This window comes from Vipera berus, assembly GCF_964194415.1.
Source record: "Vipera berus genome assembly, chromosome: 1".
Classification (NCBI taxonomy): domain Eukaryota; kingdom Metazoa; phylum Chordata; class Lepidosauria; order Squamata; family Viperidae; genus Vipera; species Vipera berus.
In genome coordinates this window covers 232,292,388-232,319,376 of record NC_138202.1, presented here as the reverse complement: position 1 = coordinate 232,319,376, position 26,989 = coordinate 232,292,388, and the positions used below count along the sequence as shown (strand labels likewise).

At 39.2% G+C, this 26,989-nt stretch overlaps 1 protein-coding gene across 1 annotated transcript in view; it reads left to right on the top strand.

The window, feature by feature from the left end:
• The window catches only part of EYS (eyes shut homolog), a gene marked incomplete at both ends in the record, with an annotated part of 674,316 nt that overhangs the window by 282,487 nt on the left and 364,840 nt on the right, over positions 1–26,989 (top strand). The window contains 2 exons of the mRNA XM_081346243.1: positions 24,589–24,713; positions 26,354–26,478. Of these exons, the coding sequence (XP_081202369.1) occupies positions 24,589–24,713; positions 26,354–26,478 (250 nt within the window). The remainder of the gene's footprint in view (positions 1–24,588; positions 24,714–26,353; positions 26,479–26,989) is intronic.

The following is a 26,989-nucleotide window of genomic DNA, read 5'->3' as shown; positions in this document are numbered from 1 at the left end:
TTTTTGCTGGGGATCCACTATCCTATTTTCTCTCTAAGCTGTGAATTAAGGAAAAAAATTGGACTAATGCTACAAAAGTTCTATATTAATTTGGAAAAAAAAGTTTTTACATTGCATTTTATATGTTATTGATGACATCTTGTGGTGAAACCTGGTACAGCAAGTAAATTTCTTTTTTCTGTTGTGAGAGCTGACTGAATAACAGAGCTGTCCTTGACATTATTTTTAAAGATAAGTGTGGGAACACCTGGCACTGAAAATAACTCTTTCGGAGGTAGATAATCTTTGACTCTTATTAAAATAGTCTCCATTGAAGATTTAGCTGCAAACAATAACACAATGGATGAATATATCCCACCACCTGACTATAAACTGATACTGGACATGATTTTGGCAATGACAGAGCAAATTAAAGCCAAACTGCAAGAACAATCTGACAAGTTAAAGCCACCAAATCAAATTTTGACTTTAAATGAGAAAAAGATAATCCAAAACCAAATAGAAAAAGTGGAAACTAACACTAAAATAACAACAACAAAGAACAACAAATGCAACCTACAGAAAATCTTAAAGTCCAAACTTCAGTGGCAACTACAAAACTTACCACTCAAAAAGCAACAGCACCTGAAGAAAGCAATACTAAAAGTGATGACACTAAAGGCCTTTAAATACACTATATTGGGAATTCAACTAATCAAATGACAACCATAACACCAGCTACTACTTTCTACCTAAGCCAGATAGAATTGGAAGAAGAAAAAGACTTGACTGATCTAATGACAACTATATTACATCAATCATCAAAAACTGAATTATCAAAGCAAAACTACAATGGTTACAAAGGGGACACTTTCCTTGAAAAATTGACATTTGGATACGCTCTCTGGATTCAAATAAGGGGTATAGGAAGAAAGGGAGATACATTTGAGAATTTAAAGATGCCAAAAGGGAAGCCTGATTGGCACAAAAGGAAGGCAAGAGTTAGATTTTAAAAACTGAACTTTTTTTCTTTTTTGGGATTCCTAAAGATAGAGTATAAAAATACCTTTCAATGGATTAAGGGGAATCTCTAAAAAAATATAACTGATTTTACATTAGGTTTTAGATCTGTAAGAGAAAACAAAAGTAAGCTTTTAGAATATAATTCTGAACTATATTATAGAATTTGGAATGATATATCAAAATATAGTATTTTAATGTACGGTTTGATGTACGGTTAAGATGACATAAAATATATTAGTTATTAATTTTGAACTATATTATAGAATCTAGAATTTTATATATAAAAGATGGTTTTTTTAATAATTGTTGAATGGTTAAGACAAAAATATCTTTCTAATAATTGGTGATTTGTTAAGATGAAAACTAGACTTTAATGGTAAAACATAAGAATGTTTTGTAATGAACAATTTAAGTTTTGTAGACAAGAGAAATATTCTTTAGTGAAATAGGGAATTGTGGGTTACCCAAAAATTAAGCTTCCTTTTGTATATTATAGGCTATTCTAGAATATTCTATTGCAATTAGATAAAATTTAAAAACAGGATATTGATATGTATTAGTGAAAATATATTGAAAATTTTTGTTAATTGACTAGGTTACAACTAGAAGTGTATTAACTTGACTATTTGGACTATGTGATAACTAAGGGAATCAGAGAGGGAATCCCTGTTGATGTAACCTGAACTATTTACAACTTGTTATTTGTTATTTTGACTACCCAACCACCGTATTGCTTCACAAATACATGTATATGTAAATATTTAAAAAATCAATAAAACTTATATATAAAAAAAGAAATGTTTTGTTTTGTTTCAAAAAAATTAATAAATCAAGCAGGAATAGATGTTTCTTAGCATCATTATTAAATATGCCAACAAAAGGAAAATTTAAGTATTCTTACAAACTCCAAGTATACTATATTTTCCAGCTTTGAGCAGACTAATTCAGTTGACAGCTAAATAGGTCTGGTGAATTTCTAGATGTTAAAGCACCAACTTCATCCCAGAATTAAACTATTCTCTCTTTTAAAATCAGAACACTTCCAGTTAGCCCTCATTCTCAGTATCACTTAAAGTATTTGTAACTGTACCTAAGCAAGGCTTAATGCACTGAATACACCACTCTATTTAGAATAGAATAGAGCTGGAAGGGACATTGCAGGTATTCTAGACCAGCTCCCCACTCAAGCAGGAGAACCCATATCATCTCAGACAAGTGACTGTCTAGTCTCTACTTAAAAACCTCCAGTGATGGAGCACCCACGATTTCTGAAGGCAAGCTGTTCCACTGGTTAATTGTCCTCACTGTTAGGAAGTTTATCCTTAATTCCAGGTTGCTTTTCTCTTTGGTCAGTTTCCAACCATTGTTTCTTGTCTTGCCCTCTTGTGTTTTGGAGAATAATTTGATGCCCTCTTCTTTGTGGCAGCCCCTCAAATACCAGAATATTGCTATCATGTCACTCCTGTTTCTTCCTTTCTTTAGACTAGCCAAACCCAAGTCCTGCAGCCATTCTTCATATGTTTTAGTCTCCAGGCCTTTGATCAATTTAGTTGCTCTTCTCTGAACTTTTTCTAAAATCTCAACATATTTTTTGTAGTATGGTGACCAACATTGGTTGCAGTATTCCAGGTGTGGTCTTACTAGGGTTTTATAAAGCAGCACTAATACTTTGCATGATCTTGATTCTATGCCTCTATTTATACAACCCAGGATTTTGTTAGCTTTTTTGGCTGCTGCTGCACACTGCTGGCTCATAGTCAAGTGATCGTCCACTAGGACTCCAAGGTCCCTCTCACAGTTACTGTTTTTGAGCCAGGTCTTGCCCAATCTGTACTTATACCTTTGATTTTTCCTGGCTAAATGTAAAACTTTGCTTTTCTCCACATAAAAATTCATTTTGTTGGATAGGGCCCATTGTTCAAGTTTGCCAAGATCTTTTTGGATCCTGAGTTTGTCTTCTGGCGTGTTGGCTGTTCCTGCCAGTTTAGTGTCATCTGCAGATTTGATGAGTTCCCCTTCTATCCCTTCATCTAAGTCATTTATGAAGGTATTAAAGAGTACTGGGCCTAAGACAGAATCTTGTGGTACCCCACTGCTTACTTCTCCCCATTTGGATGTAGTCTGTTTTTCCCCCTTTCCTGAAAATGGGAACCACATCAGCCCTTTTCCAATCCTCAGGTACTTCCCCGGTGCTCCAGGATTTTTGAAAGATATGGTGCAATGGTTCTGAGATAACATCTGCCAGCTCCTTCAGAACTCTGGGATGTAATCTTTCAGGTCCTGGTGATTTTTATTCATCAAGGTTGGCTAGGTGCTCTCTTACCATTTTCTTGCTTACTTTAATTTTTGTTTCTAGTTTGTCTTTTGCAGTATTTTTTTTTGTTTTGTATCTTGGGCTCTAATTTATTTTTGTGTGAAGACTGATGCAAAGAACGAGTTAAACAGCTCTGCTTTCTCCCTACTGCCTCTTATTTCCTTGCCATCTTCTCTTTTTAGTGGACCTACAGTTTCCTTGACTTTTTTTCCTGTTATTAATATGTTGAAAGAAAGTTTTTTGTATTGTTCTTGATTTCTGTTGCAAATCTTCATTCATTCTAAGCCTTTGCTTTCCTGACTTCATCTTTGCATGTTCTGGTTGTCTGCTGGTAATCAGCCTTAGTTATGTGTCCCTCTTTCCATTTTTTGTAATTGTCCTTTTTGTTTTTCAGTTTGTCAGAGAGAGCTTTGTCCAGCCATGCTGGTTTCTTCTTGAATTTCTTATTTTTCTTTTTCAGTGGTATTGTGCTAGACTGGGCTTTTATGATAATATTTTTCAGAGTTGCCCATATTTCTTTGGTTGTTTTCCCCTTTAGAATTTTCATCCATGAAATCTTTCCTAGGTTCTTTCTGAGTTTGTTAAAATCAGCTCTTTTAAAGTTTAAGACTCTGGTTGGATTATTTTCTGTTGCTTGTATTTGCATTATATTGAATTCCAGTATGATGTGGTCACTTTCACCCAAGGTTCTGGCAACTTCAGCTCCCTCTATCACTTTTTCTCTATTAGTAAGAGTTAGGTCCAGTATAGCTTTACTTCTAGTTCCATCCTCCACCTTTTGGATTTCTGTTTTTTTGTTTTCTTACAAATATATTTCTTTTGGTATCTTTTACATTCTGTCTCTGATCATGCTTATCTTTCTGCCATACAGTAATACAGTGTATAACATGAAAGTGATTTTCTTCTTTAGCATAGGATAGTGGGAATTAGTACAGAAATTCAAAATATAAAGAAGTAGATCATATCCCTTCACAAGGAACACTACAAATCCTTACCTAGAAGGAAAACTGACAGTGAGAACAATTAACCTGTGGAACAACTTGTCTCTAGAAGTTATAGGTGCTCCATCACTGGAAGTTTTTAAGAACAGATTGGACAACCATTTGTCTGACGTGATACAGGGTCTGCTGCTTGGGTGGGGAGTTAGACTGGAGCACCTCCTAGTCCCTTCCAACTCTATTATTCTGTTCTGTTATTCTTTCTATGACCATCCCTTCAAGCCCAAAGGAAGTCCAGAATCGTATAGATCTCCTGCCATGGGCAAAGTATTGGATTAGAAGACGTCCAAGGTCTGCGGAAAGAAGCAGGCAGGTGCCCAAACCTCCCCAAACGTCGGCAGGTCTCCGGACCTCCGTGCCCTGCCTGCCTGCTTCTTTCCGCAGCGGAAAGAAGCAGGCAGGCAGGGCGCGGAGGTCCGGAGACCTGCCGACGTTTGGGGAGGTTTGGGGAGGTGCGCGCGCACCTCGCCAAACCTCCCCAAACTTCGGCAGGTCTCCGGACGGCGGCGGCTTGGGAGAGGTGCGCGCGATCCTGGAAGCACCGAAGCCTCGGCCGCGCGGAAGTCCTCGGTAAGCTCCGGGCGGTCACTTGCTTCGCGTCTCCTGAGGGAAGGGGGGGCGACTGGAGCGGGCGTGTTTCCTCGCCTGCTGGGCGCCGCGATTTGCCCGGGGAACGCGCGGGCCCCGAATGGCAGCGTGGAGCGAGGAAGCGGACAGCCAGGGCTTCCCCGAGAGCCGCGGCCACACAGGGTATTCCTGTGTATTCAGGCTTGCAAAATGGCGGATCGAGCCTCTGCTGGCGGCAGAGGCTTGCAGAGGGCGGATCCAGCCTCCGCCGGCGGCGGAGGCTTGCAGAACGGCGGATCGGCTTATACTCGAGTCAATAACTTTTTCCAGTTTTCGGGGTGAAATTGGGGGTCTCGGCTTATACTCGAGTCGGCTTATACTCAAGTATATACGGTAGTTTAAAAACAGATTAAGAAATTAAAATATAATTGCTTGAAGTTAACTTTTTTTTAAAAAAAAAAACATTGCTTGGTTAATTGGTTAAAGCCTGTGGTCACTGCATTCAAATACTGAGGGAACATGTGACAAATCAACCTGTCATTTTTATTTTCAGTGATTTCTCTGTATTTCTATCTTTAATTTGTTTCTGTGTTGTAATTTTTTAAAAAAGAGTCTGCATGAAAAATCTCACAGATTTGTGCATATCTTTCCCCTAATGGAATTTTTCCATTGTGCAACATGTTCTCGTATGTTATTTTCATCAATATATGCATTCCTGTGGACCAAACATAGACACACATACAAACATTTTATACACAATTTTTTCATAATTAGAGAATGAACACTGTGAAATTGGGAAATGAAACAAATACTGAAATATAGCCATATTTTGGGATCCAGGCAGTACAAATTACATACATTTACATTAAATATAAACCAAATAGTTTTCTTCCATATCCCAAGTTAAGACACCTTTTTCTTTTTAAGTCTTAAAAAAAGATATCCTTCGCCAAAGTTTTTTTTAAAAAATATTTTACTGATTTTTAACAATAACAATCTTTAGTGCTTAGTAAACAGTGTGTTGTCTTCTTCTTTTTCAAAGTAGTTTTCCAAATCAGAGTATTCAGCTTGCCAGGGGATTCTTCCTGTACTTTTGTGAATGTTGTTGAGAATAGAAAAGACAAGTTAGGTAGAATGTACATTTTTTGTCTCCCAAACTCTAATAATTCTCCTGGATGTTCTATAATCCATTTTGTTAGATCTTCTTTCCTATCTTTAAGTTTATTTTGAAGTTTCAAAAAATAAGATATCTTTCCCATTTCCATTGTTGTGGGAAGATCTTGCAAGTTTTCTTTTGTTTGTATTAGAGTGTGGTTCTCTTCATTTGTAGCTTCCCTCTAGTTTGTATTCTATTATTTGGTTTGTTTGTTAATTCTTTGTCATCATTTTCTGAGAGTTTTTTAATTGTAGGTTTAAGTTAAAGATATGTTCATTTATGTTGTCAAAGTTATTTTTAATCTCATCATAAGTTGAACCATTATCCTCTGATTCTGTCACAGCATTGCAATATATTTCCTCCTGGAAAATATTTGCCTTGTCTTGAACTATTGTTCCTGCAGATCTTTGATGTTCCAGGCTAGGGCCTTCAGAAGGAGATATTAGGTGTGGTTTCCTGCCACTTTTTGACAGGTATGTAACATCCATTTTGTCTCTCCCCCTGCCTCCAGATAGGCTTTCACTGGTACCATAGTCTCTGTAATTTGCCTTGTCAGACCAGCCAATCATAAGGTCCAAACAACCAAATCTTGTATAGTTCTTAACTTTACATATGGTTTTTACAATCCAATGTGTTTCCAATCATCAAAGCACTGTTAAAAGCAGTATTTTATAATATTTCTTCTATTCAGGAGTCTTGCAATTATCAGCCAGTCAGATTTAGAGTCCAGAATGTTTAACCACCTAGAGGCTTTCCAGTAAATTCCCCCCTAGAAGATTAGCCAAAAGTCAAGGTTTTTCTTTCTCTGCAAACAATTCTTGAGCTTAGAAATCACAGCTCAGTGAGTATTTATAATCCCAGAAGGTCAGCAGTTTTTTAAAACAAATATCCTTCTCACTCTGTAGTAGGTAGCCCAGTATGTTTTCTTTCCTCTGTTCCCAGCTGTTCTCTATTTGGAGAAGCCACTGAGGTTCAAAGGAAGAGTTGTTCTTTATTTCTGGGCATCTTGCCAATTTCTGTGTCTATGCAGCTGTTGTTCTATGCTCTAAGCCTCCACTAAGGGTCAGTAGCCATTCATTTACAAACTTTTAAGTTATTTTCTTGTAGTTTCATCAATATTCTTTCAGATGTAAAGTCTTAACAGTTTTCATGATTTTCAGATTTATCCAGACTGTACTATTATTAAGTTTATTTTAATATTTTTCTGTCCCCCATAAAAATTAAGTCACCGCTTCCATCTATGAAAGGGTGGGGTTGTGGTCCCATCTCTTCTCACTTTTGGAGGATTTTTTGCTTCTTGGGGACCTTTTCCAGGAAATCAGTTACAAAATAGAAGAGATAAGATCGATATTCTCACCCAGTTCCAAGAGCGCTGTGTTGGAGAGCTTTCCCTAGATCAAATGAATTGACCGCCTTCATTCCATGATCCATGAGGGGGCTCCTTCTTTGTCGCCTCTCCAGGGTGACTTAGACCCATTTAGGGTCCCCTGGCAGGTCAAAACCAGCCGTGTGTGCGGAGCTTTGCAATCCGTCGGCTGTGCACTATGGCGCAAAACCGGAAGTCTCTTCCCCAAAGTTTTTTAAAGTGACCAGCACAAAAGGGATTTTTATTATGAGTATTCAGAGATTATCTGAACCACTTTGAGGGCTCATATTGAAGCTTCAGAAACTAGGATTTTCTCTAAATCACCCCTGGGATAATCTGAATTGATTGAGTCCTTGATCCTGCACAAGATTTTTTTAAAAAGAAATAAAAAGCTAACATGGGCAATAAGAGAGCTATAACTTTAAAAAAAATCAACACAATGGAATAGAATGGAATGGAAATAGGAAATAATATATATTGTTGTGTTGTGGGTTCTGAAGAGCAGGAAAGACGTCAGTCAGATGAGTACAGAAGAATCATAGCATTATTGTAACTCAGACTGTACTGTACTGGGGCTTTGGGGTAACGTTGCACAATATATATAGTCCACATGCTCTGAACAACCAATCAGATTGAACCCATTATTCCCACCACGTTAACTGCTGCCAGGACTGGAGACATCCTGTCTGGGTTGCTGGAGAACTGTTAGTTCTCCAGCAGCATATGTGATTAAACCCCCAATAGCTCAGTACATAACACCCCTCCCCCTTTTAAGAACAAATAATATAAAGCTTACAAGTTTAAAGAATTCAATTCACTCCCAACTTCCAATATATAAGTGAATGTTTGACCCCATTCAAGGTAGTAGATTCATAACGCGACCTTCTTGGACGTGTTATGCACAACTGCATGCAATGAGACTAATGACAGTTCTGCTGTTCTGCCAGTAGTGTTACAGTACCTAACAGTACCTTATGATAGCTACAAGAAATTAAAGAACGTCTCGATGAAAAGACTCGCCCTCTGTTAATCCCTTTTCAGTATGCAATGCATCACAACTCTGGTGCTGATTAACAAAAGAATCAAAAAAATATCTTAAATGAGCAGGCATGCCTAAGAACTGGTAATCATTTTACATAATACATTGTCCTTTATTTTACAACATAGTCTGTAAGGTATGCAGGAGGTTTGTGTGGCCGTGAGGAATGCCTTGGGGTTCCAACCACTTTGTGGTCTACCCACTTATCTGGCATGCCATGTGAATTCATGTTCTCCTGTGCTGCAGAATCTGAAGACGGAGAACTGCTCTGGCTGGCCTTGCCAGGTTGGCCCACCCCAGAGTCAAGACTTGGAGCATAATGAGCACAGCTGTCACTGATGCATGGCTGATCCGACTGATCAGGGGTCCCATGTTGCACCTCAGAGTTGTCTTGGTCCTCCTCGGACTCAAATTCTTCTGTGTGCTGAAAATACTGGTGGTACGGATGAGAGCTAGCTTGTGTGCCAGCTGGAGAACTATGGAGGGACTTGTGCCAAAGTTCTCACTTAGTGACCGTTCTGTAAATCTTTTCCTTAACTGGTCAACATGCCATCTGACCAGTCGCCCTCCCTCCACCTCTACTGTGTAAGATAGGGGTCCAGTTTTGTCAATCACCTGTCCTGGGACCCACAAGTGACTAGGGGGGCCTTCGCCCAGGTTCGCCTGGTGCGCCAGTTGCCGCCCTATCTAGACCAGGATGCCCTACGTACGGTCACTCACGCGCTCGTGACCTCTCATCTTGACTACTGCAACGCTCTCTACATGGGGCTACCCTTGAAGACCACTCGGAGGCTCCAACTGGTACAGAATGCAGCCGCGAGAGTTGTGTTGGGAGTTTCCCGACACTCCCATGTCACACCTCTGCTCCGCGAGCTGCATTGGCTACCAGTTGTCTTCCGGGTGAGATTCAAGGTGTTAGTAATGACCTACAAAGCCCTACATGGCATGGGTCCGGAATACCTTGGGGAGCACCTGCGGCCGGCGTCAACTTCCCTCCGCCCAGTACGCTCCCACAGAGAGGGCCTCCTCAGGGTGCCACCGGTCAAAGAATGCCGACTGGTGGCCCCCAGGGAGAGGGCATTCTCTGTGGGTGCACCGGATCTTTGGAACCATCTTCCGATCGAGCTCCGGATGGCGCCCAATCTCCGCTCCTTCCGGCGCGATCTTAAAACCCATCTCTTTGAACAAGCTGGCCTGGCCTGATGGGATGGGGTTGGATTTTATAAATGGATTTTAACTGTTAATCTGTATTAATTTATTATGGGCACTGTTTAATTACTTTTTAATAATTTTTAATTTTTGTATCTTGTTTTTATGTATTGCCCTGTTCACCGCCCTGAGTCCTTCGGGAGAAGGGCGGTATAGAAATTAAATTAATAATAATAATAATAATAATAATAATAATAATAATAATAATAATAATAATAATAATAATAATAATAATAATAGTGTCCAGGCCCATAATTTCTGGCCCAGACCAAATCACCAGTCTGTAGCCCCCTCGGGGGGTTGGGTTGAGAAGCATCTTACGCCACTCTGTCTGGATGAAGTCTATCTAGTTTAGTGATGAGTCGTCTACCCCAACGAAGCTTTGCTAGACTTTTACCTGTAGCTGTGCAGGGTGTAAAATGTTGGCAGAGTAAAAAGTCTGCCAGTCTATGATGCCAGTCCCCTGTGATGATGCACTTGAGGGCGTCCTTGGTGGTCCTCACCATCCATTCAGCTTGCCCGTTCGACGATGGGTGGAAAGGTGCAGATGTGGCATGTCTTTTTAGATTCGCTCTGAGGAAAACCTGAAACTCAGCAGCAGTAAATTGAGCCCCATTATCTGAAACCACGACATCAGGTAGCCCATGTGTAGCAAAGAGTTTTCTCAACACCTGGATGGTCCTAGCAGTAGTCATATTAGGAACCAAAATTACTTCCAGCCATTTTGAGTGGCTATCCACTACTACCAAGAAGATCTGTCCTTGAAAAGGCCCAGCATAGTCAATATGAATCCTGGACCAGGGAGTATGAGTCTCCTCCCATCTATGGACAGGTGCTTGGGGCATTTCAGGCCTTGACCTTTGGCAGATATAGCACCCATGTACTTGCTCCTCAACAGCCTTATCTAAACGCGAGGAGCATGGCAAACACCGATGCCTCATTGGCTGAGGAGCTGAATATCTTCTTCGCCCGCTATGAGGTTAAAAGACCAGACCCCGTAGCCTTTGCTGGCCAGCCTTCTGACTCTCAGCCATTCACCCTGTGTGAACATCAAGTGAGAGCTGTATTGAAGGCTGTGAATCCCAGCAAAGCCGCAGGCCCAGATGGGGTGCTGGGGATAGTGGTCAGGAATTGTGCCGATCAATTAGCAGGGGTCCTGACAAGGATTTTTAACATCTCCTTGCAAACGGCATGTGTACCATTGTGCTTGAAAGCAGCTACCATTGTCCCAGTCCCCAAGAAAACTGCAGTTGAGTGCCTGAATGACTACAGACCTATTGCATTAACGTCTGTAGTCATGAAATGCTTCGAAAGATTGGTTCTCCAACATCTTAGGACATGCCTCCCACTGGACTTTGATAAACATCAATTTGCCTACAGGGGAAATAGGTCGACAGACGATGCCATAGCTACTGCTTTACACTCTGTAGCAAGTCATCTCAAGAGACCTGGAAGTTATGTCAGGATGCTTTTTGTTGACTACAGCTCAGCTTTCAACACCATTTTGCTGAGCATTCTCATCGAGAAGCTGACTGACTTGAAATTCTCCCACACCATCCGCGATTGGATTCAAGACTTTCTTAGGGATTGGTTGCAAACAGTGAGGGTCAGGTCTGCTTTGTCCACCCCCCTGAAGCTTTGCACCGGCACACCACAGGGCTGTGTGCTTAGCCCCTACCTGTACTCTTTATACACTTATGATTGTGTATCATCTGACCCATCCACTGCGATAATCAAGTTCACAGATGATACAACTGTGGTGGGTCTTATTACAGGTGGGGATGAGACAGCATATAGGGCGGAGGTACAAAAACTATCCATATGGTGTAGTAACAACAACTTGCACCTAAACATTGGCAAGACGAAAGAGATGGTGTTAGATTTCCGGAGAAAAAAGGAGGAACCTGCCCCACTTTACATCGGGGAGGACTGTGTAGAGAGAGTTTCCTCCTTTTATTTTCTGGGAGTCTACCTCTGTGAAGATCTGACCTGGAAAGTTAACACAACCCAGGTGGCTAGAAAGGCCCAACAGAGGCTTCACTTTCTTAGGGTCTTGCGGAAGAACAGGGTAGAACAACGGCTAATGACCCTCTTTTACCGGTCTATTATAGAGAGCGTCCTCTCGTATGGTATTGTGGTTTGGTATGCTGGTCTGACAGCCGCGGACAGGAAAGTATTACAGTGGGTAGTGAGCACAGCACAAGACATTGTGGGCTGTTCCCTGACACCACTGGATGACATCGCCAGGGCTCGTTGCCTTGGAAGAGTGAGGAAGATTCTCAGGGATGACTCACACCCTGGACGGTATCTCTTTGCTCTCCTACCATCCAGTAGGAGATATAGGAATATAGCCAGCCGTACCAACAGGCTTAAAAATAGCTTTTATCCGTGGGCTGTTAGGCTTTTAAATGGGACATAATCTCTGTGAACATATGCAGAATTGACTTGGGAGGCTGGTGTGTGGTGTAGTTGGTTCACATGGTGTGGTAGGATGGAGGGTTTGTTGTCACTGTGTGTTGGGGAAAGAGAGCACAGGGGGACACTCCGCTAATCTCAATGTACACATGTTGTGCTTTGACAATAAAGGTTTATTTATTTTATGTATTTTTTATTTAAACCTGGCCACCAAAGGTAGCTTCTAGCTAATGCTTTCATGCGCACTATGCCTGGGTGTCCTTCATGCAAGGACTGTAATACTCTATCTCTTAATACTGAGGGAATAATGACTCTGTTTCCCCAAAGCAAACATCCTTTATGTGCAGACAATTCATGCCTTCTAACAAAGTAACTTTGGAATTCAGGGCCTGGACTTTTCTCTAACCATCCTGTGAATACCCATGACAATACTCTGCTTAGAATTCTATCTGTGGCCATTTCTGCAGCAATGTCCCCAGCATGGAGAGGGAACTCAGGCAAATCTTGTATGGATAATATTCTTGCAGCAGGAGCTGAGTCAGGATCTGTAAGTGGCAGTGGTAGTCTACTGAGGCCATCTGCATGGCCCATTTCCTTTCCAGGTTTGTGAATTAACTTGAATTTATAAGCAGACAGAAATATAGACCACCTGAGCATCCTTGGGGATAATATGTGGGGGGTTTGTTTATCTGTTGTAAATAATCCCAAAAGGGGTTTGTGATCAGTGTACACAGTGAAATTTCTTCCATATAAATAATCATGAAATTTTTTGACCCCAGCCACTATGGCTAAGGCTTCTTTGTCAATTTGTGCATAATTGCGTTCAGCAGCAGATAAAGTTCTGGAATAGAATGCTATGGGAACTTGTTCCCCATACTTTTCTATGTGGCTTAAAACTGCCCCCTCCCCATAAGGAGATGCATCACATGCAAGACATACAGGTTTAGACTCTATGTAATGAGTGACTGTGGATTTTTCTGATAAGAGGGCCTTAAGGTCCTGAAAACTCTTTTCATGTACACTAGTCCACTGCCATACAGCTTTCTTATCGAGTAGCCTGTGGAGGGGCTCTGCTATAGCTGCCTTATGAGGTAGAAATGTGTGATAAAAGTTCAGTAAACCCAAAAATGCTTGTAATTCTGCTTTGTTTTTAAGACTAGGAGCCATTTTGATGGCCTTTACCTTTGATTCTGCGGGGTGGATTCCACTGGCATCGATACAGAACCCCAAAAATTCCATTGATGAGACCCCAATACTACATTTATTCTTTTTCAGTTTAAGGCCCGCATCGCAAAGTCTTTGTAAGACAGCCCTGAGCCTATTTGCTAATACTTCTGTGGATTCTCCAGAAATGAGAACATCATCAAAATACAGGCAAACACCTTGAATGCCCTTGAGGGTGCGTTCCATGATCCCTTGGAATATCCCTGGTGCTACGCTTACGCTAAACTGCAACCATTTGACTTTGAAAGCTCCTCTATGTGTCACTATTGTTTGGGCCGCTGCTGTGGCCTCGTCTACTGGCAGTTGATACACCTGCGCTAAATCGAGCTTAGCGAAAATGGCACCCCCTTGCAAAGAGGCTGGAATATGGCTGACTATTGGAACCGGGTAGGCATGCTGGTTTAAAGCTTTGTTTAAGGTACATTTGTAGTCTGCGCAAATGTGAACCTCTCCGTTTGGATTAAGTGGGGTGACGATAAGGGTCTCCCACTGTCCCCCTTCAACAGGCTGTAATACCCCTTGCTCTACTAATTTATCAATTTCTGAATCGATTTTATGTTTTAATGCAAAAGGAACTCTGTGCGGTTTGACTCTGATCGGTATTACATTGGGGTCTAATTTAAACGAAATAGGTGGGCCGGTATAAGTTCCTAACTTAGAATCAAACACATCTGCGTATTCTTCACAGACAGCTCTGAGGTCAGTACCCTGCGTTCGGTTGATGCCTGTTATCTGAATTCCTAAAGCCTCAAACCAGTCAAGTCCTATAAGACTTGTTCTCTGACCCACTACTACTATGACATCCAGGTGCCCTGAAAGTTTAGATTTAAGGGGACGATGAGCTCCTGTGTGGCAAATACTTCTCCGGCTTTTGAAAAAAACCACACTGGTTGGACCCTGGGCCCCGGTACCTCTCCTTGTCAGTTCCCCCGACTGGTGCTTGGGTTGTCTGTCTCTCTGGTGAGCCCGGCATACGACCGTGATGTGTCCGGTCCTACCACAGGCCCTGCATGTGGCCATACAGAATCTGCAGTTTGCGTGGGAATGGTTGCCTCTGCACCCCATACATCTTGGAAAAAGAACTGCCTTTAAGTGTTTTCTTTTTGTTGATTTCTGCGTTCTTGTGTGCCCGGCTGTTTCTGTAGCTTGTCTATCTCCATCTCTTCTTCCACTGCTGGTTCACTGCCAAATTTAGTGACCTCGTGGTGAATGGTTTCTTCGACCTTGAGAGGTTTGGCAGTTTGCACTACTTGCACAGCTCCTCCGGCTGCTTTGTCGGCCATTATTTCGTCTTGTGCCTCCGAGAATGTTAAATTGGGTCTGGCAAATAGTGTCTGTTGGAGGGCTTTGTCTCTGAGGCCGCAAACGAGCCGATCCCTCAGGCGTTCTTCAAGGTTTGAGAATTTGCAAAGACGCGCAGCCTGGTGCAGGCCCACTATGTATTCTGATGTCGATTCTCCTGGACGTTGTACCCTCTAGTCATACTTGAATCTCCATGCCATTTCTGACATTTTTGGCTTAAAATGTCCGTTAAGTTTTTGTTTGAGGTCAGCAAATGATACTGCTTCGATTGGCGTGGGGGCAAACAGGTTTTCTGTGAGGTCAAACGTTGCTGGCCCACAGACTCATAGCAGCGTTGCAGCTTTGAGCCCATTTTCAGTGATCTGATTTGCCCTTAAGTAATTCTTGCCTTGAGAAAGATAGGACGGCCATTCTTCTGGGTGGCGAATGTCGAACTCCCTTAATTTGCCAACCTTTGACATCTTGACTAATTCCTGCATTTCTGATCCTGCTTCTTGAGCTCAGACGGGTAATTCTGAGCAAATAGCCACTAGCGTAGTTTGCTAGCCAGCTGAGGGAGAGGGGGGGGAAGATGCCTCTTTCCACCAGCACGTAAAGCCGACCCCTCACGAGTTCAGCTCTTTAAGGTGAAGCAGGATCCCACCTTCATTGCCACTGTTGTGTTGTGGGTTCTGAAGAGCAGGGAAGACGCCAGGCAGGTGAGTACAGAAGAATCATAGCTTTATTGTAACTCAGACTGTACTGTACTGGGGCTTTGGGGTAACGTTGCACAATATATATAGTCCACATGCTCTGAACAACCAATCAGATTGAACCCATTATTCCCACCACGTTAACTTCTGCCAGGACTGGAGACGTCCTGTCTGGGTTGCTGGAGAACCGTTAGTTCTTCAGAAGCACACGTGATTAAACCCCCAAAAGCTCAGTACATAACATATGTATTTACAAGTAAGTTGATATTCAAGACATTTATGAAGTCCAGTTGCTGGGGTCAACATCACACCCATCTTTAAAAGTGGACCATAATGCCACAAAGAAAAGGGTGCTTTTCAAATTGACAAGCTGCCACATCTTCTTCCAGATGCCTCTGCATTCATAACCATGCACGACTATTTGTAAATTAAATAATTGTGCATACGTATAAAAGTGGGGGTAAGAGTAGTTTCTGAACCTGCTGCACATACCTGGAAAAAATACAGCTGCTTTAACAAGCTCTCTTAGATGATAGCTCCAAAATACCTCTTTTAAGGAATTTATACAACTTTATCAGGAATATTCTTCTGGAGAGACTGAGGAAAAATGGAAAAGGTCCATTTTCTAGCAATTTGGAAAAGTCATTAATGGGGAACTGACTTAATAGAACTGACTTTGTGCACATACATACAAACACATTAGTTGTTGCTCAGTGACTTCTGAGTTATTCAGCTATTTCTGGGACTTCATGACCTGTTTGTATCATCAGTAATAATATGGACATATCTTGTCTTCTACATACCTTTTTTTTCAATTGCCTTCCATTTTCCTGGGCATCAAAGTCTTTTATAACTCTTCATTTCATTTCAGATATCTAAGCATTAGCTTCATTGTTAGTGCTTCCAGTGAGCAATTTGATGGGCAATCTAATATTAGCTATTTGTTCTTCTTGGAATCCAAGATATTTCCAACAATTTTCTCTAGCACTACAATTCAAAGAGATACTATTTTTGTTCATTCAGACTTTCTCATGGTTCAGTTTTCACAGCCACACAGCACAAGTGGGGGAAAAAACCACAGTGTTGGCAAGAGGTGCCTTTGTTATCTGTATGATGTCTTTAACTTTATTATTTTTATAGATCTATCATAATCTTTTTCACAAGAAATAGACATACGGTATTTTTATTTTATACCTATAGACACAATTCCTGTGTACCGCTGTATCTAGAAAGATCACAGCTGCTGCTACTTCAATTTTTTTCCTATTTGTTCTGAATTGGTATTGCCTATTGACATAATCTTTTTTTTAAAAAAAAGACTAAAATATAAGCTTTTGCACTCTCTTCCCTCATTTCAACAAGAGATTTCTTAAGATTTCTTCACTTCCAGCCATCAAAATTGTACATATGCAAAAAATCCACAGAGTTTAAAATGTTATTAAGTATATATACTTTCATGTAAAGAATATGTTAATAGGATCAAGTGGAAGATCTGCGACATATTCAAAAGATATATTTCTAGTTTGATGTTATGTTAGACCCCTACCTATGAAACTTCTGGCGAAAAAAATTATTTTGTGGCTTTATGAGAATTCAGGTTAATTCCTCCTTATCCCTTCTCTTTTTTATCCAATGTGCAAAAGACCTTATTGTTCATATGTTCACATTGGCAGGGTATTTGTATGTGGGAGGGCATGTTTGTGCATGCACAGCATAATGCAGAAGGAGAATAAAATATTGGAAACTGGACATAGATTCATGTTTCAGATTTGACAGAATCTTATAAATGATCTGTAGTTCCACCAGGAACAACTGGGAAATGTGGATGTTCAGCACCACTAAAAAGCCAATTCTTTGAAATGTAATCATGGGATTTCAGTTTCTTGCCTTGCAGAAATGTGGGGGGCGGTGGTGGTGGTGGAATCAAGTACAAAAGAGAGTCTTTGGAACCAACTTTCAACATAAATCTCTCCCCTGCACTTTGTAAAGGGGGTACTATTTCCCTCTGTTAAGAAAAACAGGAGGAAAAAGTTTGTAGTTCATGTAAGTTTTGTGGGAAATTTGTACTTATATAATAAGCCTTTTACCAGAAACCAAGCTGTGCTATCCATGGGAAGACAGGATCATTGTTTCAGACAAAAGCAAACTTTTTATTTCTCTAAAAATAATATTTGGGAGCTCAATCACATGCTTTCATAAAGTAAGGATTGAGTGGCACTTGAATTATCTTTTGTCTCTATAAAAAGTTGTAGGAGGGGATTTATTTTAAAACTAATAATAACGAAAGTTGTTCTGTAAGAGGCATCAACCAGTGGGAAAACTTCACATCTCCTGATGAAGGCTAACCCCAAAGCTGTTGTGCCTCAATAAATACGAGTGATAGCAAAGCATTTTCCACAGCATTATAATTTTAATTAAACTTTGGAATTCACTATTATGATGTTTGGTTATTAAAGCTAACTCCAAAGCTATTGGGGCTCCACTCTTCAACAAATCTGAGCAATAGCAAACATCTTCCACAGTATCGTAATTGTAATTAGACTTTGGAATTTGCTACTACACTATGTGGTGCTGGCTTGCAGCTTAGCTGTCTTAAAAAAGGAGTTGGACCAATTCATGGAAGTCATGGGGATCAATAGCTACAGTATTAGCTTTCATGATAGTGTGATTGCTTTTGAAGGTTGTCTGCTGGGATTGGGAGGTCCTTGTGCAGTTGTCCACTATGAAAACTGGCTGCTGGACTAGACAGGCCAATTTAGCAGGGGTTTGCTTATGTTATTCTGTTATTCAAAGGTTCTATGATTGTTAAACTGATCTTGTTAAAAATGATGGATTGGGATTGGATGAAGTTCCTGATTTCATACAGAAAAATTAGTCATGACAATAAAATTAAGCCTCGTTTAATTCAGAAGGACTTCAGAGTGACTAAATTAATCCATCAATTCCTATTTTCAAGATTACTGGGGAAGATTGAAAGTGGTAAGGTTGCTTCATCTGACAATGGTGATAGTTTATAAAGGTTATTAAGTGCAAACAGAAATATAGATTATTTCCACAGCAAGAAAGAAAAAACGGAAATGGTTAAATTGATTGCTTTATTCAAAGAGGAGAACATACTATGTTTTTTATTTGGAAATCACTTCTGGATTTTGTGCTTGTGATGAAAAAAAATGAAACTTTGACTTTGGTTTTGCTGATTAGATAGATTTGTTGTTTTAGAAATGGCTAGTATATACTAATGTGTAAAAGTAAAAAGTTGAGGCTGAATGTTGTTATCTTGTATTGTGCTAAAAAGAATCAGAAGTCAATGCTTATTTTTCTTTCTTCTCTTGTACCTCATATTTTCTTTCCTCCTCTCTTTTTCCTTCCCTTATTTTTTATTATTTTCCTTTGAATTTTATACTTTGATGAAACAATAAAATTTGTTATATAGTAGAAAATGGTAAGGTCACTTCATCTGAGAATTATTATTATTATTATTATTATTATTATTATTATTATTATTATTATTATTATTATTATTATTATTAATTTAATTTGTATACCGCCCTTTTCCCGAAGGACTCAGGGCGGTGAACAGGGCAATACATAAAAACAAGATACAAAAATTAAAAATTATTAAAAAGTAATTAAACAATGCCTGTAATAAATTAATACAGATTAAAAGTTAAGATCCATTTATAAAATCCAACCCCGTCCCATCAGGCCAGGCCAGCTTGTTCAAAAAGATGGGTTTTAAGATCGCGCCGGAAGGAGCGGAGATCGGGCGCCATCCGGAGCTCGACCGGAAGATGGTTCCATAGATCCGGTGCACCCACAGAGAACGCCCTAATTCTGAGAATAACTCTGAGAATAACTCTAAGAATAACTCTGAGAATTATGACAAGTTGAACAACTCATTTGCCACAATTTCAGAGATTATCCATTTTGCAAAATTGACTCAAAAATATTAAACTTAAAATCATTGTTTGTAAACCCTCTTAGACTAAGAAAATTCCATTTAGTGCCCTTGAATGACAACGCTATATAAAATGGTGAAATCCATTATAATGAAGATTTGTAAAGAAAAGGTATTCTGCATTTTTGACCATAATTATTTCTTAGAATACTTTTTAAATGATAATTAATTTTTCATAAAACTATTATGGGTAAGGAATGGAATTCTTGTCCTTAAATTAGTTACAAAGTGGCCAAAGATTGTGATGGACAATATTTTACTTTTCTTTTTTCTTTTTTCATTTTAATGGGAGACAGCAAGTAGTCTGATTCTCACATTTCAATGAAACCCCCAATAAAGAATGATTTCATGAGGCCTTGGTGGAGCAGTGGGCTAATGCCTCCTTAAGTAACACCAGCTGCCTGCAATTAGTGCAGGTTCGCGTCCCACCAGGCTCAAGGTTGACTCAGCCTTCCATCCTTCCGAGGTAGGTAAAATGAGGACCCAGATTGTTGGGGGCAATTAAGCTGACTTTGTAATAATGCCACTTGTGGGGTGTGTGTGAAAGCCCTAATAAGCAGGCATATACATAGAATGAAGGCTATTGCTAAGCACATTGATTTGTGCTTTAAATTGTAAGCCGCCCTGAGTCTTTGGACAAGGGCGGGATATAAATGGGATTAAAAAAAATTGTCTTGTGGGACTTTTTCATATCAGGAAAAAGGAAATAGAGAAGATAAAACAATGACTTCAGGAGAATATTCCCATTTCCTACCCTTCAACCTCCAAATTCTTCTTGGTAAGAACAGATTTCTTACTACATTATTTTTATGTGCCATGTTTCCACATGATTTTGCTCCATTGGCATGTCATTTTGAGTTCTGAGAATTCTGTTTGACTTCAATATTGAAGTCAATCTGGCAGATTAATCTAGAAGTTTTAAATACAGAATTGAAAGGAATATTATTAACAATGAATACATTTAGTGAGCATTAAGTGTCTTTCCACTTAGGACATTTAGCTGCAAAGATAATAGCTGACAACAGACAAAGGTTGACGTTTTGTAAAATGTCAACCTTACATAGTGAATAAAATTCTTGGCCACAAACCACAATTGTTCTTTGAGCATTATATTTCATCTGTTTCTTTTTGGTTTAAAGGACAATTTTACTGAGAAGATTATAATTTATGAAGGGCATTAGAATAAATATTTTGAGCACATTTCTGCCCTGATTATGGTTCTTCTGCTGAAAAACCAATGGGAACAAAAATGTTACAAATGAAATTCAATAACCTTTACATCATGATTTGATGTTATTCAGAGGAATCTTCCTTTGCCTTCCTACTTAAACATTCTCTAGAATTACAATAACGACAGACATAAGGTGAATATGAGGCATGAATGAATAAAATAATCTTACAATAAGTATAAAAGCAACAGAAGTAAGGAATGAAAGTAAGTAAAAAAAAACAATTTCTTGCCAGGTAACAAGAAAAACCTTTAGATTTCTTGCAACATTGAAAGTGTTGTACGTTCTGATAAAAGGATGTCTCCTTTAAACCCGAGCTAACCATTTGATTTATAAATTACATGGTGGTTGGCAATTGGTCTATCAAATAAAGATAGAAAATAACAAGAGAATATTTTTTTTAAAAAAACCAAGAAAATTAGACAGGCAAAGTTAGGAATCAAAAGGACAGAAAGAAAATTTTGAGCTTGAAGCATTTGTATGTAACTTCTGAGAACACAAAAAAGCTTTTAGCTTGTCAGAGACTTGTTAGGTAGAATGGGGATTTCAAACATCTACCACACTTTTGTATTCTAGAACAATATCCTTTTTTCATTTTACTAACAAAAAGTGCTTGTTTCTTTTATTTTGCCTATGACTAATGTCTCTTTGAACAGCCAGAATGGCATGTTGATTTGTACAAAATGTGCCTTGCTTCTGCAATGCAAAAACTGTTTTTACTAGCAGAATATTACTATAATTACACCTTAATTTAGCACTGTTGATTGATATTGGAAGTATTTAATAAAACAGCTTACAACATGCATCTCAAATATAAAGGGGAAGTTGTATCTAAAAAGGAAAATAAACATAACATCTGTTATCTTCTTTTACTACAGCTAGTAGCATTTGTGTGAAAAGTGTCAAGTATTGAACTAAACATGACTCAAGATAGTTCTGAAGATGCTAGAATTATTGGCTAACCTGTTTTAATTATTATTTTTATTCCTCAATCCTGCATGAAACCCTTGATTAAGTTAACATTAAGAGACAGGATAAATTGGTATTTTCCATTTTTAATTTCAACCGTAAAACATTCCGTCAATGCCAGGTTTGAAAATTATAGCAGAGATAACAGAAGTCTGACCCCAGTAGAAGTTAGAGAAGAAAAAGTTGTCCCTCAAATGTCAAGGCACCTTGTGGTCCAAGAAATTAAAACTAAATTGTTTGCAGTATGAATCCCAAGGTGGTGCTATATCTCAGCTGCCATGACATTTAGCCAGTGACTTTTCATAGCTTGTTAATAATGTATAGCCATCCCAATATAAATTTGCAGCGATGGAACTAGCCTGTTAGAGTGAAGTAGTTAAGGAGATTTATTTTGCCCAGAAAATGCATATATGAATGAGAGAGGAAAGATGAAATCAGGACAAATGTCCAAAGAATTTTTCTTAGATTGTCTTATTTAATGGGGCACTGGGACAATGTCTATTTTTTATTTATTATTCTCTTCTTCTAACTCTTTTTAAAAAAAATTCAATTAGTATTCAGATAATTATGAATACTAATCATCTTGGTAATATCTACCAATTCATTCATCTCACCAATTCTTCTAAGCCAAAAGAGCTCAAGAGAGCTAAAGGTAATTGCATAAGTGCTGTCTTGTTAAAGTATATTGCTGTTAATGATTTTTTTAAAAAATAAAGCCAGCTCCCCACTCTGACAGAGGATGCTAGCCTTCAACCTGGCAGTTATACAAATTATTCATAAACTGTGAAATGTCAGCTGAGAGATGAAAAGAGATGAGAAAAGGGTACAGGTGAGCAATAGAGACAAAGAACAATAGGTTACAGCAGGTTATGGATTGGAATTGAAGGGGGAGGAAAGAGAGTTTGACATTTGAAGAGTTGTAGGCCCAATATAAGACTGCAGGGAGATATTCAACCAGGAGACACTTAACTTCTCTTGACAAGCTCTGGATATGTGAATACTTACAGCTGGGAAAGGGATTCAGCTGCTTTCATTTCAGCCTAATTCATGGAGTAAATAATTACAAAAGGCATCCCAAGTCTACAGCTTTCAGACTTTTCTACAATACTCAGTGGAGCTGGAAACAAATTACAAACATATATTAACTAAGGAAGTTTGAAAATAAGTAGACAAATATGCACTGTTGGCTTTGGTGTCACTGAGGTCTAGCATATACAGAGAATTGGCTCAAATTGGCTGCTGGAGACCTTCTCAAACTCAGCAGCAGCAAGCATTAATTTGCAAGGGGGGAAAAAATGGTCCGTAAAGGAAATGAGGGTAGTGAGTTTTGCACTTTTCTAGCATGTCTGGAAGTGTGTTCCTTTATCTGGCATGCCCCTTTCCCCACCTTCCAAGTCATACCTTCTCAAAGGAAGGAAACACAAGTCATTTTTTTGTGAAAAAAATGTTTATCAGGCCCAAGGAACATGGAGTAGGAAAGGGGACTGTTATATCTTCGGTTCTTTAGGCATTAAGCGAGATGAAGTGTTGAAACAGCAAACACGTTTATTAACTCAGAACAGAAGCAAGCCCTAATGGCTGCTGCACAGCTATTTACATGTTAGCCTCTAGGCGGCAACCAATAAGTTTAAAGTAACAATTTCCTGCCCCAAACCTTATTATCAGATTGGAGACAGTAAGTCTGGCTTTCAGTAACAGCAACCGTTACATAACAGAGAAATTTAGGTCAGACATTAAGCAAGTGATCAGACATTAAAGCAAGTGATTTAAAACAATTATGGCCAATACATTACAGGGACTGTTGCAAAAGAGACACCTCAGTCCCAGGGAAGGGAGAAAGTGAGATAAAGAGACTTAGATTAAATCATCTTAATTGTGCTTGGTATAAGTTGATCTGGATAATTGCTTTTGCAAGCTTTCAACATTGTTACGTTGCCCTACTAACAATAAAAATGTTTCCAGAAATCCAGTGGTTCTTTTCTTCCTGAGTTTGTCAGTCTTGAGAGTTTGACCATTCTCATTTGCCAGAGGGTCTGAATAAGTTCACTGTTTCTCCAGACTGAGAAAGCTCCATTGAAAAGTGATCATGTGCCCATGTTGGATAGATTTGGAAGTTAGGGCTGGCAACAAGAAAGCAGTGAAAAGGCATGACAAAATTAGGTTTGGAGTGACCTTGGCCATAGTGTGGTAGAACTTGCTGTTAAACATGCTATTTTATGCTTGGCCTCCAAAAATTTGATTCTTTGGTGTGCCTTAATCAAATGTCCTTCCTGAATTGGTATTATTCAGCTACTGTATATGGTGATGCCTACTAAGCATATTCTCATTTCTCTGCTTTTAGAATTGCTGAACAAAACAGGAAGGCAATCAACCTTTTGTGATTGCTGTTTTAACTAACTTTATTCCTAAGTAACATAATTGGAAATAGGGTTGCTACCTCTATTCCTTGACACCAGATATTGTCCTTCAAAATTCCAGTCAAAGTGCTTTGGGAATGCTCTTACAAATGAGAGTCTTAAAGTTGGAACACACTCAAAAAAATTCAGAAAGGCTTATCAAGGCAATGTTAAAAATATGCTGAAATCACTACACTAGGGCCACATGATTGGTTCCAATTAAACAGATTTATTGCTGCTCATGCACAAGAATCTAATGAACCAACTGGCAAGCACTATTTTGGTGTTAGATAAGGGTAATGGAATTCAAGAAGTGTTGGAACAAGAAGTCCATTTGTGGCTACATAGAGACTCTAGGCCAGGGGTGTCAAACTGCCAGCCCATGGGCCAGACACGTCACCAGGAAACCGTGCCCACCCAATTGCCAGCAATGGGGAAAAAGCTCCAATACATCGTGTGACGTCACGTGACGTCATGAGTTCGACATGTCTGCTCTAGGCTGATCCCTTTTTTGCCTTTGCCCCCCTCGCCCACCCCAGCTCTGCCACTCCTTTTCCTACATCTTTCAAACCCTTTGTCAGGCTCTAGGAAAAAGTACTATTCAATGGAAATGAATATCCATTAATATCCAGATGGCTATTTAACAGGAATTAAATTAAACCAAGACAAAGTAAATGCATAAAACTTGTGTTTATTTCTACATAGTTATCAAATGATATATTATATTAAATTATAATGAATATTTTATTTAGGTGCCTCAATGGATTTTCTGGCCAATTTTGTGAAATAGACTTGAATGAGTGCAGCTCTTCTCCTTGCTTACATGGCTCAGTTTGTGAAGATCTTATTAATGGATACTTCTGCAGATGTCAGAAAGGTAACAAGTGAACAAAATACTTTCAGTTAAATCTTTTTACTATTCAAAAATTCAGATTTGAACAAACTTTCCCTTTTCTTCTGTACCAAGGCAATACTTACTGGAATTAAACAGTAGAATGTTTGTTTCTCCAAATATAGCATAATATATCAGGAAATCCCTTTTTGTTGTATCTTAGGTGCAAATTGATCTAACCTCTTGATCAAAAATCATCACAGAAGAAAAATGTTTTCCAATGAATCAACCGAATGCACTTAAAATGTTGTCTTGGGTCCAAAGGGAAAATTAGTTGTTTTAATTAGCATTCTACAGTGGCTAATTCTGCCATGTGTTGGACAGTTTGATTGAATGTTACTGTAAAGTAAATTTGTGGAACAATTTGCATTTGGAATGAGGACAGTTCTGAGAATTAAGTAAAGAAAAAGAAATTGTTGTTGTTTCACTGTAACACTAAACCAGGATTTATATGAAGTAGAGTGATGCGTAGACCTAGCTATAGTGGTTTTTAAATCATGGTTTAAAATATGCACCACTCTCAGAGAATAGTACATGGCTTCCACTATTGCATCTATAACACACAATCAGTGGTGGGTATTTTTCCCTTCTCCTTCCTTCCTTCCTTCCTTCCTTCCTTCCTTCCTTCCTTCCTTCCTTCCTTCCTTCCTTCCTTCCTCCCCCTCCCTCCCTTCCCTTTTCCCTGTATGTTCCATTTCTTGGGGTAGTAGAGGATGTTTCTAAGGAGCATTTGGGAAGGGGTTAATTTCAGAAAAATAGACCAGTTTTAATGCACTTTGATAAAAGACAATTTACTTTGGAAATCATTTCAAAGAAGTAAAGCTCACCAGATTCTCTTGGGGGGAAAAATTGAAAATTTTTCTTCATTGTGGAGACATAGCAATCTCCTGCCTAAATTCTTTGCTCGTAAATCAGTGAAGAATTTCAAGAGGTTATTCATGCCTAACTCCAGCTAATGGAGCATGAGGGCAAAGAACCTAAATCCTAGGTATGTTTCTATTCAAAGCAGAGCCCAAAGGCCCATTATCGGTAACACAAACACTTTACAATTGTAGCATGGATTAATAATTTGTTATTGCAGGCTTGCTACAGCCAATAAGACACAGCCTCTTTATTCAGCTGTTTAGCAAGGCCAGCAGCAAGTAGCATGTTCCACCACCATCCGCTCAAGACTGTGTTCTATCACAGCTGCATTTCTTTTTAAAACAATAATGATAGCAAAGTTTTGGGAAGTACAAAACCCATATAACCTCACTCCTACTCAATTAGTCGTTTGCTACATCCAGGTCAGAAAAGGATGCCCTGTAAATGGTTTGAATTATACTTCCATTTTTCAGAGTACTATGGGAAATAAAACCAGGGTTTTTTGGAAGGGGGTGTGTGTCTTTGAGTCAGTGTTGACCTCTAATGATGTCCTGAACTAGTCCCTGCAGTTTCCTTGGCAATATTTTTTGGAAATGGCTTGTCATTAACTTCTTCCTAGGGCTGAAAGATAATGACTGGTCCAAAATCACTCAGCGAGCTTCATGCCTAACATGTGTCTGGAACTCACGGAGTTCTAAACTGCTTAACTGCTGCACCAATATTAGACCAAAAATCAATTACATTCTTTTTCCTTCCAACAGGTTGGGAAGGGTTCAGATGTCAAGAGGATATCAATGAATGTGCATCTAACCCTTGTGTACATGGTATATGCATCCAGAGAGAACCAGGCCTGGGTTATACCTGTTATTGCACATCTGGATTTGTGGTATGAGCCAAAACCTTATTACTGTCACTCGATATGAAGAATGTGCTGTTGAAGTTAAACCTTGCCAGAGTCTGTCTCCCATTAAGTTTTCTTCTTTGTCTTAAACTTGAGATCAACCATTAAAGATCAAGTCAACAGATAAGAAAAAGCTTCTGAGGCTTACTCCTGACTGGTAGATTGATTTGTGTAATAGTTCAGCATCCAAAGGTATATAGTTATATGCTCTATTTAAATTGAGCTTTCCATTGTCTTTGAATGGGAAGCCTTAACTTACATGATTAAAGCAAATAGTTGCCAGCAGGCTACTGTGCAAATGATCTGTAGAAGGATGCCACCACAACAATGGCAGAAGATGAGGATGCTGCACAGGTACCTTAAACTGCTGTTTTCAGCCATAGAGTACACAACGTCTTAGGAATCAAGCTATGTGCAAATATTTATGGATCAAGTTCATAAACTAAAAGTAATATATTCACTATGTTACCCAAATTCTATTCTATTCTATTCTATT